Source organism: Lissotriton helveticus, chromosome 4_1, assembly GCF_964261635.1.
Source record: "Lissotriton helveticus chromosome 4_1, aLisHel1.1, whole genome shotgun sequence".
In the NCBI taxonomy this organism is placed as follows: Eukaryota; Metazoa; Chordata; class Amphibia; order Caudata; family Salamandridae; genus Lissotriton; species Lissotriton helveticus.
In genome coordinates, this window is record NC_136063.1 from 1,016,347,788 (window position 1) to 1,016,362,525 (window position 14,738).

Here is a 14,738-nt window from a genome sequence, read left to right on the forward strand (position 1 = left end):
TCCCTGCCAAAGTCATTGAGAAAACCGTCAACAATCAGCTCGCCGCCTTCCTCGAATCTAACGGCTCCCTCGACCCATCACAGTCCGGCTTCTGAGCCAAACACAGCACCGAGACCGCCCTCATCGCAGCCACAGACGACATTCGAACACTACTTGACAACGGAGAAACAGCTGCCCTCATCCTACTGGACCTCTCCGCAGCCTTCAACACAGACTGCCATAGCACCCTGATACAACACCTCAGCAACGTCGGGATACAAGGAAAAGCACTGGACTGGATCATCTCGTTCCTCGCCGGAAGAACCCAGAAAGTCCGCCTCCCCCCTTTCAGATCAGAGGCCACTGAAGTCATCTGCGGCGTACCACAAGGATCTTCACTTAGTCCCACCCTCTTCAACGTATACATGAGCCCCCTCGCATCCATCGCGCGCCAACACAACCTTAACATCATCTTCTATGCAGACGACACCCAGCTGATCCTCTCCCTCACCAAAGACCCAAACACCGCCAAAACCAACCTACACGAAGGGATGCAAGAAGTAGCCGAGTGGATGAAGAACAGCCGTTTAAAACTGAATTCAGACAAAACGGAAGTCCTCATCTTAGGATCATCCCCCTCCGCTTGGGACGACTCATGGTGGCCACCGGCCCTGGGCATCGCACCCAAACCAACGGACCACGCACGTAACCTGGGCTTCATCCTGGACTCCTCCCTCTCGATGACCAGACAAGTCCACGCCATCTCATCATCATGCTTTAACATCCTACGTATGCTCGAAAAAATCTTCCGTTGGATCCCCACCGAAACAAGAAAAAGGGTCACCCAAGCACTTGTCACAAGCCGACTAGACTACGGAAACACCCTTTACGCCGGAACAACATCCAAATTACAGAAAAAACTCCAACGTATTCAGAATGCCTCAGCCAGACTTATCCTAGACATTCCCCACCAAGCTCACATATCCGGTCACCTGAGAGACCTCCACTGGCTCCCCGTCAACAAGAGAATAACGTTCTGTCTACTCACCCACGCACACAAAGCCCTCTACGACCTAGGACCCAAATACCTCAACACGCGCCTGACCTTCTACGCCCCCACCCGCCAACTACGATCGTCAAATCAAGCCTTCGCCGCGATTCCACGCATCCAAAGATCCACCATGGGAGGAAGATCCTTCTCCTACTTAGCGGCCAAGACCTGGAACTCTCTCCCCACCCACCTCCGCCTTACACAGAACCACCTCTCCTTCAGAAAACAACTCAAAACTTGGATATTCGATAAGTAACGCTTCCCCCCCCCCCTCCCCCTCCCTCCCCCTCCCCCTCCCTCAAGCGCCTTGAGACCCTCTGGGTGAGTAGTGCGCTATACAAATGCTAACTTGACTTGACTTTAATCCGTTGGCATTGCTCCCTGAAAGCTCTATTGTGATTGTTGCTTTTTTTGATTCACCAAAGGACAAGACTCCTCTATACCCTTTGTGCCAGATTCCTACCATTTCTAACAAATGGCAAGGATCATTTATCTCTGTAGGAAACGAGAGAGAGGTTTCCCACCTCTTCTACTGTATTTCCTTGAAAAGGTGACTCGAACACTGGATGGAAAATATGACTCCTTCTCTTAACGTAACACATCCAGGTGCTCTGACCAGGCACTGTACTAGAGGAAGGACTGCCAATCCCTGAAACCACAGATTGCCCTCTAGGAAACGATCTGCCACCTTTACACACTATTTCAATAACCAAAATAAACAAATGGCTACTTTTTGTAAGGCACCAGAGAGCACAGGCATAGCTGTTTCTGGCATTCATCAGTTATAATGGAACTATTCAGATTGAGTTGTGGGAAATATGCTTCTCATCAGCCCTTTTTACTCTCATAATAGCACAGGAAGCTTTGGAACTGGCAGTGCCTCCTGGCACTTCTCAAAAGCATGGCTAATCACAAAGATGCCATCAAGACTTTCTACCCCTTCCACCGCTCTGAGAAGAGTGGCAAACCAGTATATCACTTAGGCTCAAAGGACGCTCTACACTGCTTAGAGCTCTTTGCTCTAAGATGAATGGATTGGCTTCAATGCACATATGTTCATGTTATCACGTTTCTGCGAGGGCTAGGTTGTCACCCAAAAGTCCAGCTTTGTAGGATTTATGGTTTACTGGCACCCAGACTGAAGTAGCAAGTTCCTAAATCCTTTAATCTTTTCTTGCCATTAATCGTTAAAAGTCTTCTGGCGGTTCAAAATACCGCAACCCGACTGGTTAATAAACAGCCTTCAGGCCCCCCATCTGTCCCTTTGCTTAGAGCCTTGCATTTGTGCCCTATAAAATAGAGAGCAATCTTTAAACATCTCACACACAAGGCTCTGGCAGGTGAGGGGCCCAAAAATGTACAGGACAAACTGAGACCTTACTGCCCGGATAGAAACCATAGATCAAAACATCAGCCCCCTTCTCCTCCCTCTACGCATCCGCACATCTAAATACAGAGGATGGGCCTTCTCTCACCTGGCTCGGTTCCACTGGAACAAACTCCCCTTGGCCATTAGGGCATGTACGGACTTTCGTGACTTCAAGAAACAGATTAAAAACCTGGCTAAAACAGGAATGACCTCACAGATACTGGGAGAAAACTTTCAGGCTACAGGTAAACTCCAGCTTTGTGAGCTTGTGTTTCTAAAACAAAGAAACTTTACTGGACAGGTGCATTTCATTGAACGTGACAAGCGAAGCTACAGTGCCTGAGCCGCCATTTCCTTGAAGACACAGAGCTCTCTGCCAGACAACTGGAGCTCTCTAAACATGGCGGGTTGTAGTCATACCACCAGGGCAGCAGAGTGCATCACTCCACTGCCCTGGCGGAAGGAGCACAGTACAGCCCACCAGGGTCTCAATAAAGCCTTTAGTCGTATGTTGTTCAGATTAACATGTTCATTTAATCTTCACAGCGATAAGAAGCCAGACATGGATGGATTTGATGTTTTTCTGTATAAAGTACACTTTCTTCACTTTCGTTCCCATGATTTCTGAACACGTGAATGCTTGATATGGTTGATAAAAAGGCACTATGTATTTGTTTTCTCCACCTCTCTTAGATGCAAACAAAGTGCCCGTTATCTCACTAGAAATTCAATATCTAGTTGAAAAACCAGCAACTGGGCATATTTCCCACGTCCAGGTGCCAAGATGTAATCAGCCATTAACTATGAGCCACACCTACAGATACTGCAGCAAAAAACTTTTTTTTTCTTGGCTACCCCCTAGTTATTGATATGTTAAGACTGGAAGTGACAGAATGCATATCGAGAACAAATACAAGTTTATATTTGCCTAGTGAGTAATGCTGCAGTTACTCTTTGCCCAACTCTCCTCCGGGCCTTTGATCGCTTTTGATGACGAAACCTCGTATTATGTGTTTTTTTCTACATCTGATGTTGTTTTCCCTTTTCCCTTATAGGATATTTGTAAGGCACTGTGGTGTCATCGAATTGGCAGAAAATGCGAGACGAAATTCATGCCAGCAGCTGAAGGAACTATCTGTGGGCATGACATGGTAAGAAGGAATGGCAAGAAATCGAAAATACCAGCAATGTTAGCCTTCATTTTCAAGAATTGTCTCATTTCATTATGATGGCAAGCCTGTACACGCATGAATTTTTAATTTTTATTGCTAATGTAGAAGCATACCGAATGGTAATTGATACACTTCAAAGGTTTGACAAATAATACAAAGTGTTTATGTCGCATCTTAAAAATAAAGTAAAAAAAGTAAATAAATCTTACATATCGAAAACAAATTAGATCATTTGTTCTAGCACTTCTTTGACATCTTCATACACTCTAAAAACTCAAGTACCTTATTCTGGTATTTCAGCATGCAAAATCAATACACCAAAATTCAAAACAAAGAAAGCATGTTACAAAACAAATTTTACGGGCATGCACAGTGACAGCTCTTCGGGGCTGCTTAGGACTGTTTTTAAAGCATGCTAAATAAAATTCGTCACTCTTCTGGAGTATCTGCACTATTGATAGATTTTGGCCCCTTCAGATTGTTGCCGTATTATAACATTGTATTCTATGACATAAACTATGAATCCTCCATTCAAAGTCATGAGTCATGACTTTGAACGCAGAATTCATAGTTTGTCATAGACTTCAATGTTATAATACTCCAACTATCTGAAGGGGCCAAAATCTATCAATAGTGCAGTCATGACTCATGACTCTGAGTTAATTTTGAAAAATATTCCCAAATCCGAATCAAAGTTTCAGAGTGTGCCACAGTTGGATTAATTGTGTTGCCTTGATACGCAAGGAACTGCCCTCTCCCATTTAGTAAAAAACGTAAGACACTCTTATTCATAGAGGCCTGGGAACAACACACGCTTGGACCGAAGTACTAACATTCAGCCGATGGTGGGGTTTTAGCTACTCTCTCTTAGCGCTAAGAGACCTGCCAGTGATTATGCGCTTTATAAGTCCCAATTAACAATAACAATACCTATCAGTGATAGTTGGATTTTCATGGTGCCCCTGTGGTACCTAGATGACTGTGACTAATGTCTCAAAATATACCAGTTGTGGTAAAAAACATATTGGTCGTAGTAAAAATAATTACATCTCTGGGGTCATGGCGGAAGGTCTAGACTGCCTTCCAGTGCAGAATTAGGGTCTCCCCAGATCTTGCAAATGGTACATATAGGCCCTGTTAAAAATGGGGGGGCTCATTTACAAGTTTTTGACATAAGGCTGCTCAGTGAGAAACTTTGCTGTGCTGCCCTGTGTCAAAAGGAAAGGTCAAGAATGCATCATATTTATGATATACAGCGCATTCCTGTCATTTTCCACTGCACTGGCCCCGTTTTAGCTGCCTTGGAAAAACAATCAATGGAGGCATTTTCATCCTTCTATATGCAGCACACACAGAAGGAGGAAAAAACAAGGATTTATAACAAGTTTCCCCTTGTTACACCTGCTCTAGGGATGTGTAAGGTTTTGGTGCTAACCCAGGTTTACGGGATTTTGTAAATCTGGGATAGTGTCAAAATCCATGGGTATTGCATGGGAGCACCCACCGCAATGCCCATGGAACGCCTCCTTGACACAGAGTAAGACAAAACAGCACTTTGCGCTGGCTTGCCTTACTCTATATCAATGAGGACATGCAAGCTAAAAAATCATTTGGGGAAGTGTAGAGGAGATGATAGAATCACCCTCCTGAACTAGACTTGTGACGCGGGAGCACTTATATTTTTTGACAATAGGCTATGTGATGTGATGAGGATAGTGGTATGTGGTATGTGTTAGGGAGTGTAGGGACCTATTTACGTAAATAGTCAAAAAATATAAGTGCTCCCGCGTCACTCGTAGGTTGAAGCACGCCCCGCCCCGTAGAGGGACGGGAAGACCCCAATGATGGGAGAATGACACTATGGGATTCATAGTGTGTGAGGGGTATTTTAAAAACACACAGTGCCCTCATTCTGCCACCCGCAGAGAGGCCTAATTTTCACATTGCAGTGTTTTCACGAGTTTAGAGAATATACAATCATATAAAATGAGTCACCACTCACATTGATAGAATCCCATTGTTTACAAGACATGCAAGCTACACTGGGTGGCTTTGCATCACCTCATACATATGACTGAGAGGCCTTAGCAAACAGAGCATCACAGAAAGTGATGCTCCAGCGGTGCATGCTTCCTATAAATGAGGCCCGGATTCCTGGTAGGTTGAGGTATGCACCCAAGCCAGGCAGGAGCCACCACTCTAGTCATGGTAAGCTCAATGCACACCAACAGATAACCTGTGCTCACACTCTGGTAGCTTGGCACAGAGCAGTCAGGCTAATCTAAAGATGCAAAGTGTAACGTATTTGTGCAACACACTGACACACACACACACGCCCGCACACACACACAAAAACACACACACACACAGTAACACAATGAATATATCACAAAAGACTCCACTCAAGTTTAGGAAAATAGAGAATATTTATTTGAGCAAAATAAGACCACAATAACAAGCATCTAATCAGTAGAAATCTGTATATACATTTTTTTAAATTAAGTGCAAAAACAGTGCTTAGTAGCCAATAGCGCTAAACGGTTACTAGAGGTCACGCTAGACCTGGGCAAAACCAAAGTTCAGGATGACTGCAATCAAGGGAAGGCTGGCTATGGGACTCAGAAAGGTCCTAATAACAAAGTAACTTGGATGGAGCAAAGTGTAGACGTCGAATACTCAAGGTGAGAATTTGAGGAGGCTCCACACCATCATCGATCCTTGAATGGAGGCAAGCATAGGCGCCAATCCGCGCCGTCGCTGGAAGCTTCAGTTTCAAACCCCTTTGCGATGCAGCACTGTGTCGATGTTTAGATATGCTGTCTGTCGGCATTGAGCCATGCCGGCTGTAGAATTGCTGTCAAGCAGCCATGGCTTCGCCGTTGACAGAGATACATTGGTTCTGATCGGTGCAAGGTCACCGCTGCATTGATATTGATGTGGAAAAACTGCAGGAACCTACATCTGAGGGGCACCTCAGGCAATGGTAGGACTGACAAAGACAGACTTTCTGCAGTTCCGCTGGTGCTGCTGGACTCTTATGTTCCTGAGACTTCAGAAAGCAGAGGCAAGTCAGCAAGCCCTTGCAGATCACTTGGAGAGAAGGCTAAGTCCAGATCTCCTTCAGCAGAGTCAGGGAGCACTAAGCAGCAGGCAGCAGGGCAACAAGCAGAAAAGCAGTCCTTCCAGAAAAGCCGTCCAGTTGAGTCCTTTAATCAGCACAGCATTCAATCTGACCAAGGTTCAGTACAAAATCCAAAAGTGTCTCCTTTATGTGGGTCAGAACCCAGTACTAATTTCCCAAATGTGCCTTTCAGGTAGGGGGTGACTTCAAAGCAACTCTCCGAAGTACATATTCCTGATTCACTTTCCCAACAATATTTGCTCATCATAGGGGGTGATTATAATAATGCATTCTAGCCATTGGACGACGAAGATGTGTATATAACAGAGGATGAGCACGCTTCTTGGGCAGTACCTCACCTAGAAATTCAACCTCTACAGTCCATCTAAAGGAACTTACTATTAAGCATGGCTTGAGGGAACTCAATAGTCTTACTAAATCTGATACCAAGGGTGACCATACTTATAACTAAGCCCCGCTCACACAAGTCGAATAGACTGTAAATCTTGGTTGATCTAAGGTTATGGCCAATAGTCATTAATGTGACAGTGCTAGAAATAATTGACAGTGGCAATAAATCCTTGTCTACAACCTGTAAGGCCTTTTGTAGGTTCATTCACTCAAACTCCTATCCACCTTCCTATACCATGGAGGTTGCCCTGACAGGAGATAAACATAATCTGGAATGGCCGTCAGATTGTTGCACACCCATAAATCTTGGCTGCGATTCAAGACGTTCTTAGAATAGTCCATACACAGATTGAGGGGGCTCAAGTCAGTGCTTCTGACTAATTGGCCCTGATTCACAGGGCATTCTTTGTAAATGTTTTTATCTTTTGTTACATTCACTAATGTAATACCCAGGAAGAACAAAAGCAAACAGCATTTATGGTATTACAAAGAATGTTGAGTAACAAGTCGCTCATTAATCAAGGCCATATAAACAACAGTCATGACCTGTATACCAGCTCTAAGGAAAGCATATAAAAAGGCTATTTTGCACTCCTAAAAACATTGTGATGAACAGAGGTGGAGTGCCCTTTGGGACACATGTTCTACTGGTGATTTGTCCAAATTTTGGGCTTTGGTGGCACAGGATCCCTCCAGAGCTCCACCGAATCTGGCCACTAATGTGGCCACTTCTGATTGGGTAACATATTTTGGCAACCCATACTATGGAAATCCTGCTAACTATGTAGTATCCACAGATTTTTCAGTTCCCCAGACAAATGCCAGTTCCACACCGATGTATGAAATCGCAGATATTTTACAGTCCATGAACTGATGGTATTCCAGCAGATATTTTTTTAGCCAATATAGAACCCTGATCTCATTACCTACTAGCCTTGGCCAATGTAATTGCAGCTGGGGTTTCCATCCCTGATTCTTGGAAAGGTGCCATATAGTCTTACCTATATACAAAAAAGGCAACCTATAATTACCATCCAACTACAGGCCTTTAGGCCTTATAGATTGTATAAAGAATGTTTTTGGTCGTTGCATACTCCACAAAATACAAAATTGGACCGTGGAGCGGAATATTCTCAACTCTTTTCAAGCAGGCTTTCCCTCTAGGGTCTCAACCATTGACCAGGTCTTTTGATTTATACTAATCTATAGGAGAACTATTTTGATTACTGGAGGCAGTCTTTGTCGCCTTAGTCAACCTAAAATCGCCTTTTGATTTCATTCCAATATCCAAACTCAGGAGTGTCATGGCAGACCTAGGAATGCCCCTTGACATCTTATCCATTTAATTTGTTTGCACATAGATAACTATGCATGTATACGCTGGGGAGAGGATCAGGACCAGTTGACAGAAAGGTTACCAGTTTGTAAAGGTGTTTGCCAGGGTTGTGTCTTGGCTCCCACCCTGTTTTCACTTTTTATTAACTATATAAGTCCCTTTTTGACTTAATTGGAAGCAGATGCTCCATCTTTAGCTGGCCTCAAAACTCCGATTCTTTTATTTGCTGATTTCCAAGACTTCGTCAGACCACCAGAAACTCTTGATTTGTTTCAATGAGTTCTGTGTGGATAGGGGCTTGGAAATTAACACTTCTAAAATTAGGCTGCTGTTTTTTAACCAGCATAGATCTTTTAAGGGTAATCTATTCTCAGGAGAAGTTCCCCCAGAGTAGGTTGGTCCCTTTGCATATTTGGGGGTCACTTTTGCAGAGGGCATGTCTTGGCATCTCCACATCAACAAGGCCACTACTAAGTTTAAGCAGATCTCAGGTGTAATACTTAAGGAGTTTTCAACATCATACTCTAAACCCATCTCTCCTACACTCAAAATTTACAAGGCCAAGGGCTTGGGGTCATCCCTGTATGGGGTTGAACTGTGGGGGGTTTCAAAACACAATGACATCATAGGAATGAGAACAAATTCCTCAGGAATCTTGCATTTCTTCCAGTTAGCACCCCACTGTATCCCTTGTTTAGTGACTTAGGTGTCACTAGGGTTTTGAATAAAATGTTCCTGCAGCACTTGCTATATTGGAGATGCATGTGGCCCACTCCTGTTCTTGCCTATTATGTGGAATGCCTAAAAGATGTCATGACTCAAAAGCATGAAGTCAATTTTGTACTCATTAGGGCTCCATGGCCTGTGGGATCATTTGGACATATCTGTTTTCCCACCAAATGATGTGATGACAAAGAAATACTGGTTACTTGTGGTGGCTCAGGGATCTTGGAAGGCAGCTACCACCAAGTTAACCAGTGATTTAATGGACATTCAGTCTATTCAGGGGTTGAAGTAATTTTGGGACATAGTGTCCGTTCCACTGCATAGAAAACGTTACTTTCAGTTCCGTATAGGCACGTTACCTCTCAGAGCGTTTACATCAGGCTGGGCTGGAAAAGGAGGCACCTCCTGCCCCATTTGTGACTACCCAAGAGAAAGTGTCTCCCATGTCTCATTTGCATGCCCATGCTGTTTATCCCCTCAGCATACTTGGCTTGCACCCATTTGTAGGTTGATAGGTGTATGGAACCATCAGGCAGCCCTCCGCATTCTTAGATCAGATTCTCGTCCATTGCTAAATTTCTGGGTGCAAAGTCGGTGCTTCACAGCAAAGCCATTTGCCGCCCTTCTATATGATGTTTTTTTAAGTGCATTGTATTTGGTATTCTGTATTGCTGCCGTAACAATTCCTCCATTTGATAACCAACTGTGTATATTTTTTTATGCTTTTATCTTCGTGTAATAATCAACGTATTTTTTTTATGATCTATTTTGTGATGGACTTTTAACTACGTCGCATACTGTGTTTATTGTAAATGGATTGTAACTGGTGTCCGAAATAAAGTAGGTTAAAATTATTTGAAACATAAGCATCCTTTTCAACACACTCCTGTCTGTCAGGTTACATGTGGGAGGGAAATCAGTGCTTTTTGTGTGGATAGGACACTAGCTATTGAAGTGTAAGAGTGAGTCCCTCCCATTCCCCCTGCCCAGGAAGACCCATCAGACTGCCTATTAAATAGCAATGCACAGCTTACATTTGGGCCTCACCTTCCTTTGTTTTTGGCTATCTAGAGGGACTGCACAAAGGGTAGCTGTCACCCAACCAGACATGGATTTGAGACAGGCTGTCAGGTACAAAGAGCATCAAGTAAAGAGAAATGCCCATTCTCTAAAAGTAAAAGAAACTACTATCACCACCAAAGCATACAGATTGGCTAAACTCTATATTAAGGGTATATAATCTAGAGAAGCAAAGTAAATGCACTAAGAAAAACAAATTCTGAAATCTGTGGGAAAGGTACAATCTGAGAAATACTAGGGGGTCCAATGATTAAGGCAAAGGAAACAACGATCTCAAGTTAAATTCTTGACCCAAGTAGTCATAATGGCCAGCTCCCCTACCGCCGAAAATTGTGTGCCTTCTGGTTTGGAAAAAAGAAGGCCCCAAAAGGACCAGGTTAAAAAGTACTCCACGCAGGGCAAATCCGGGCCTCTCACTCCAAAGCTCTGAATGGATACTGGGGCTTTTGACTCCTCCATACCTCAAGGGAATTTGCTTGATGAGGACTTAAAAAAAAAAAAAAAGTAAAAGACACACAAGTGATTGATGGAATGCAGAACAAATCAAAACATTCACCCCCCCCCCCCCAAGTCAAGAGATCTGGGTTAAATCCATCGTTTTTTTGCTCACCATGCCACTGCAGTTTAGACCTAGCTATTTGCAAATCAGTCTTGCCCATGGTCTTCATTGGAGCATTTAAGCTTGAACTGCCAAGCCAGGTCCTCCGTGGACCGGAAACAAGCATCCTAGGACCGGTTTCGGGGTTCCTAAAAGTGGCACTTCTAAAACAGTAATGTTAAATCCAGTGTCACCAGTAAGAAGAATTTATCATAACAATTCCAAATATATGAAACATGAAAAAGCCTTTCCTATTGAATCAGGAATTACGGCTGAAAAGTGTATTTAGGAATTCAGGTGAGCCCTGTGTTTGTGACTGTCTAGTGGGAATGCACAAAGTGCAGCTGTCACCCAACCAGGCATGTATTGGAGACAGTTTGTCAGGCAGAAAGAGCATTAAGTACAGAGAAATGCCCACTTTCTAAAAGTCAATAGTTTGGGAAACCCAATATACCCTCGGAGGCTTGGGCAATACAATGAAAGCTAAAAGGAGCCTACAAGGGATTTGATTTGAGACAAACGTTTGTTGCTAAAAGATTAATCAGGGAGTTAGTCCTTAAGGAATAAACGCCAAAGTGTCATTAGACAACATCAAACAATGACATTTCTTGGCATAGACAACACGGGAGGACCTAGTAGTGTGAAAAAATATATTTTTATATAATGAATAAAAATCAAAAGGAGTACAAACAAAAGTTTGTCTCAAATCAAATCCCTTGTAGGCTCATTTTAGCTTTCACTTTCTAAAAGTGGCACTTCTGAAACAGTGATGTTAAATCCAGTGTCACCTGTAAGGAGGATTTATCATTTACGTTCCAAACATATGGAGCATGAAAAAGCTTCTCCTCTTGGATCAGGAATTATTGTTTAAAAGTGTATTAAGGAAATCCTAATTCTAGCCTATAAGAACGGTAGGCTCACAGTAGTGAACAATAATTAGGCTGTTTGTCACTACCAGGACATGCAAAACATACAAGTACATGACCTACCTTTTACTTATATGGCACCCTGCCTTTACGGATACTTAGGATCCACTTTTGGATCTGGAAAACCGACAGTTCTCACTAGCCTGCCTTTTTGCCTCCATCTTTTGCTGATTCGTTTTGTTGGCCTTACAACTCTGAGCAGTTTAACACTGCTAACTAGTGCTAGATGCATATGCTCCTCCCCTAAATATGATGACGTTGTTGTATTCCTGATTGGCATAATTGTTGTACTGATAGGTCCCTTGTAAAGTGGTATACAATATAGCCAGGGCCTGTACTTCAAACGCTACTAGTGGGCTGCAGCACCGATGGTGCCACCCACAGAAGTAGCTTGTCAAACCTGCCACAGGCCTGCCACTGCAGTGCCTGTGTGTGCAGTTTACTGCCACTTTGCTTTGGAATTTAAAACTACTTGCCTAACCTTAAGAACTCCCCTTTTACTACATATAACTCACCCCTTTATGTAACAACCTGAACTGGGTGATACTATGTACAGCATTTCTGTTCCAAGCACTACACATTTTGCAAGGTGGAGTTTCCACAGTCAACCAAATAGTGAAGAGGAATGTGGTTGCCAAACATAGCCACAGCTTTTGAGTTGTAGCTCACCTGCACTTGCCGATATGTGAAGTTGACTCCTCTTTCTTTGCATAGAGGCGTGGAGGTCTTCTGGGTGCTTTAGGATGGCTCCACTGAACTCCATGGCATGCTAAGGTACTCAATGATGACAGTGACACAAGCAAAGGCAAGGCATGGTCGCAGTTTCTCTACGGGGTGTCTTGCCTGCTTCCATCCCAGAGGAGAAGGACAGCACACAGTCTCATACTGCCAAGGTGGCCCCCTGCCACTCCAAGGAACAGAAAGACCTCTATAGGTTTAGGCACGGAGAGGTAACTTTTCCTAAAGTATGTGTTACAAAATAATTAATCAACATTTCATTTCACCTTCAATGTGGATTTTGAATAAGTATTACAATAAGTCTTTCCAATTATATTTTAGCTACTTCCATCCCAAAATTATCATTATAAAATGTTATAATGTGATTCAGGCTTACCTATGAGGTAACTAACCTTGCCACAGTGAAATGGGTGTTTTTGAGCCTTTTCACTGTTGGGACATATGAAACAATATGTTCTACATGTCCTACTTTAAATATCATGCAAACTGTCTTATTGGGCAATAGGGCCTCCTTTAAGGGTGACATAACTATTGAAAAGGAAGGTTTATGCTTGTGAAAAGGGTTATTATGACAGGTCAAATTGGCAGTTTGAAAGCTACCAGGCCTGCAGTGGCAGGCCTGGATACATGTTTTACAATGCTTCTGTAGTGGGTGGTAGAAACAGTGCTGCAAGCACTAGCAGCATTTAATTTACATGCCCTGACATTGGCCATATACTAGGGACGTACAAGTCAATCAGGTGTAGGGCAATGTCATCATGATGTAAGGGAGAGCACAGCACTTTACTTCTAATTAGTAGGAGTAGACTGCGTAGAGTCCTAAAGCCAACAAAAACATGTCGGTCAAAAATATAAGCCATGCAAAAGATTGGTGATTTTCAACAAACATTTTCAACTGGACAGGAAGAATTTATTTGAAGAAACATTATGCATCTCATTAAGGTCTAATGTAGTGAAACTTGAGGTGCTTTCAGTTCTGCTTTGATGTTTTTTTTCTGGAAAAGGCGGATTCCAGAAATCCATAATGTGAACTGGAACTAAACCCAGCACTGAGCTGGAAGAGACATGTTTCAAAGCATAACTGCACGAGCAGGATAAATAAGGTATAAAATGTATTCAGCGTACAGTGATTTAAGTCAAGACAAGTCAAAAAACTTTATTCGATTCAAATGAATCATAAAAGTTTACAGAAAATCATACATTTATTTTAAAATAACATTTCTACACGTAGTTTAAAAGCAATGCACAAAATAAAAACCAGTTAGGTAAATTCAATAAAAGCAATTTACAATCATAACGTTTCCTAATTTTTGATAAAACTAAGCACAGAGCTGCACATAGTAGCAGTTGATAGCAACCTCAAATAGTTAAAACTCTCTTTGTAGCAACAGGGACAAATGTCCCTTAAAATAGGCTTAATAAAATGGGCTCTTGGGTCTTTGTAGAGTGTGCAAAAAAGCATAGGGTGCATTGTAATCTGTTGGGCTACATTGTTACATGGACCAGGGGGAAGTCTCTCACACCAACCCCCCTGTTTCGGAAAAGCCACAAGAAAGTGCAGTGTGCTTAAACGAAATCTAGTCATTAGAAAACGTGAATGGACCTGGGTGGTAAAAGACAAATAAAATTGTTGCTGATTTAAAAGTGCGCGATCCACTGTGTCACTGAACTGGTTAGACAAGCTTAAAACATTATGATAGGTGTTTTTAATGCCTATTTTCATATTGGGTTGAATAGACTCCGGGTTATCATAAAAATCTTCAAGGCCTATCTTATAAAAAGTTTCTTTAACATAACATAACCAGGGGACCGCCATTGCATTGTCAAGGTTCATACAGCCACTTAGGATATCTCTTGTAAATAATAGGTCTTCTGAGGTCCACATTTTTCCCCATAGAAGCAAGGGGGCAATATGAATGTTGCCAGTCACGTAGTCAATACCCACCTCAGAATGACAGAATTGAGTGGGGGAACTACTGGGGATAATTAAAAGTCTTTTTTTTTAAATGTGTTCTCTAATATTTTAATCTGTGCACTTTTATGATTTCCCCATACTCCTGCCCATAGGTGGCCACTGACAGACATTTGGTTTTATACAATGTTTTCAATTCAGCTATCGGCTTATAACCAATTTTGTTTGCAAATCGAAAAAGCCCCTCTATGGTTCTACTAGTTGGTTGTAGCCTTGTCGTAATCACGTGGTCCCAACTTAGTTTATTATTAAAAAGGTT

General features: G+C 42.7%; 1 protein-coding gene across 2 annotated transcripts in view; it reads left to right on the forward strand.

Annotated features, from left to right (window-relative positions):
• The window catches only part of ADAMTS16 (ADAM metallopeptidase with thrombospondin type 1 motif 16), a 1,002,496-nt gene that overhangs the window by 544,541 nt on the left and 443,217 nt on the right, over positions 1-14,738 (forward strand). For both annotated transcript variants that reach the window (XM_078687616.1, XM_078687617.1), the window contains one exon: positions 3,455-3,550. In XM_078687616.1, coding sequence (XP_078543742.1) covers positions 3,455-3,550 — 96 coding nt within the window. The remainder of the gene's footprint in view (positions 1-3,454; positions 3,551-14,738) is intronic.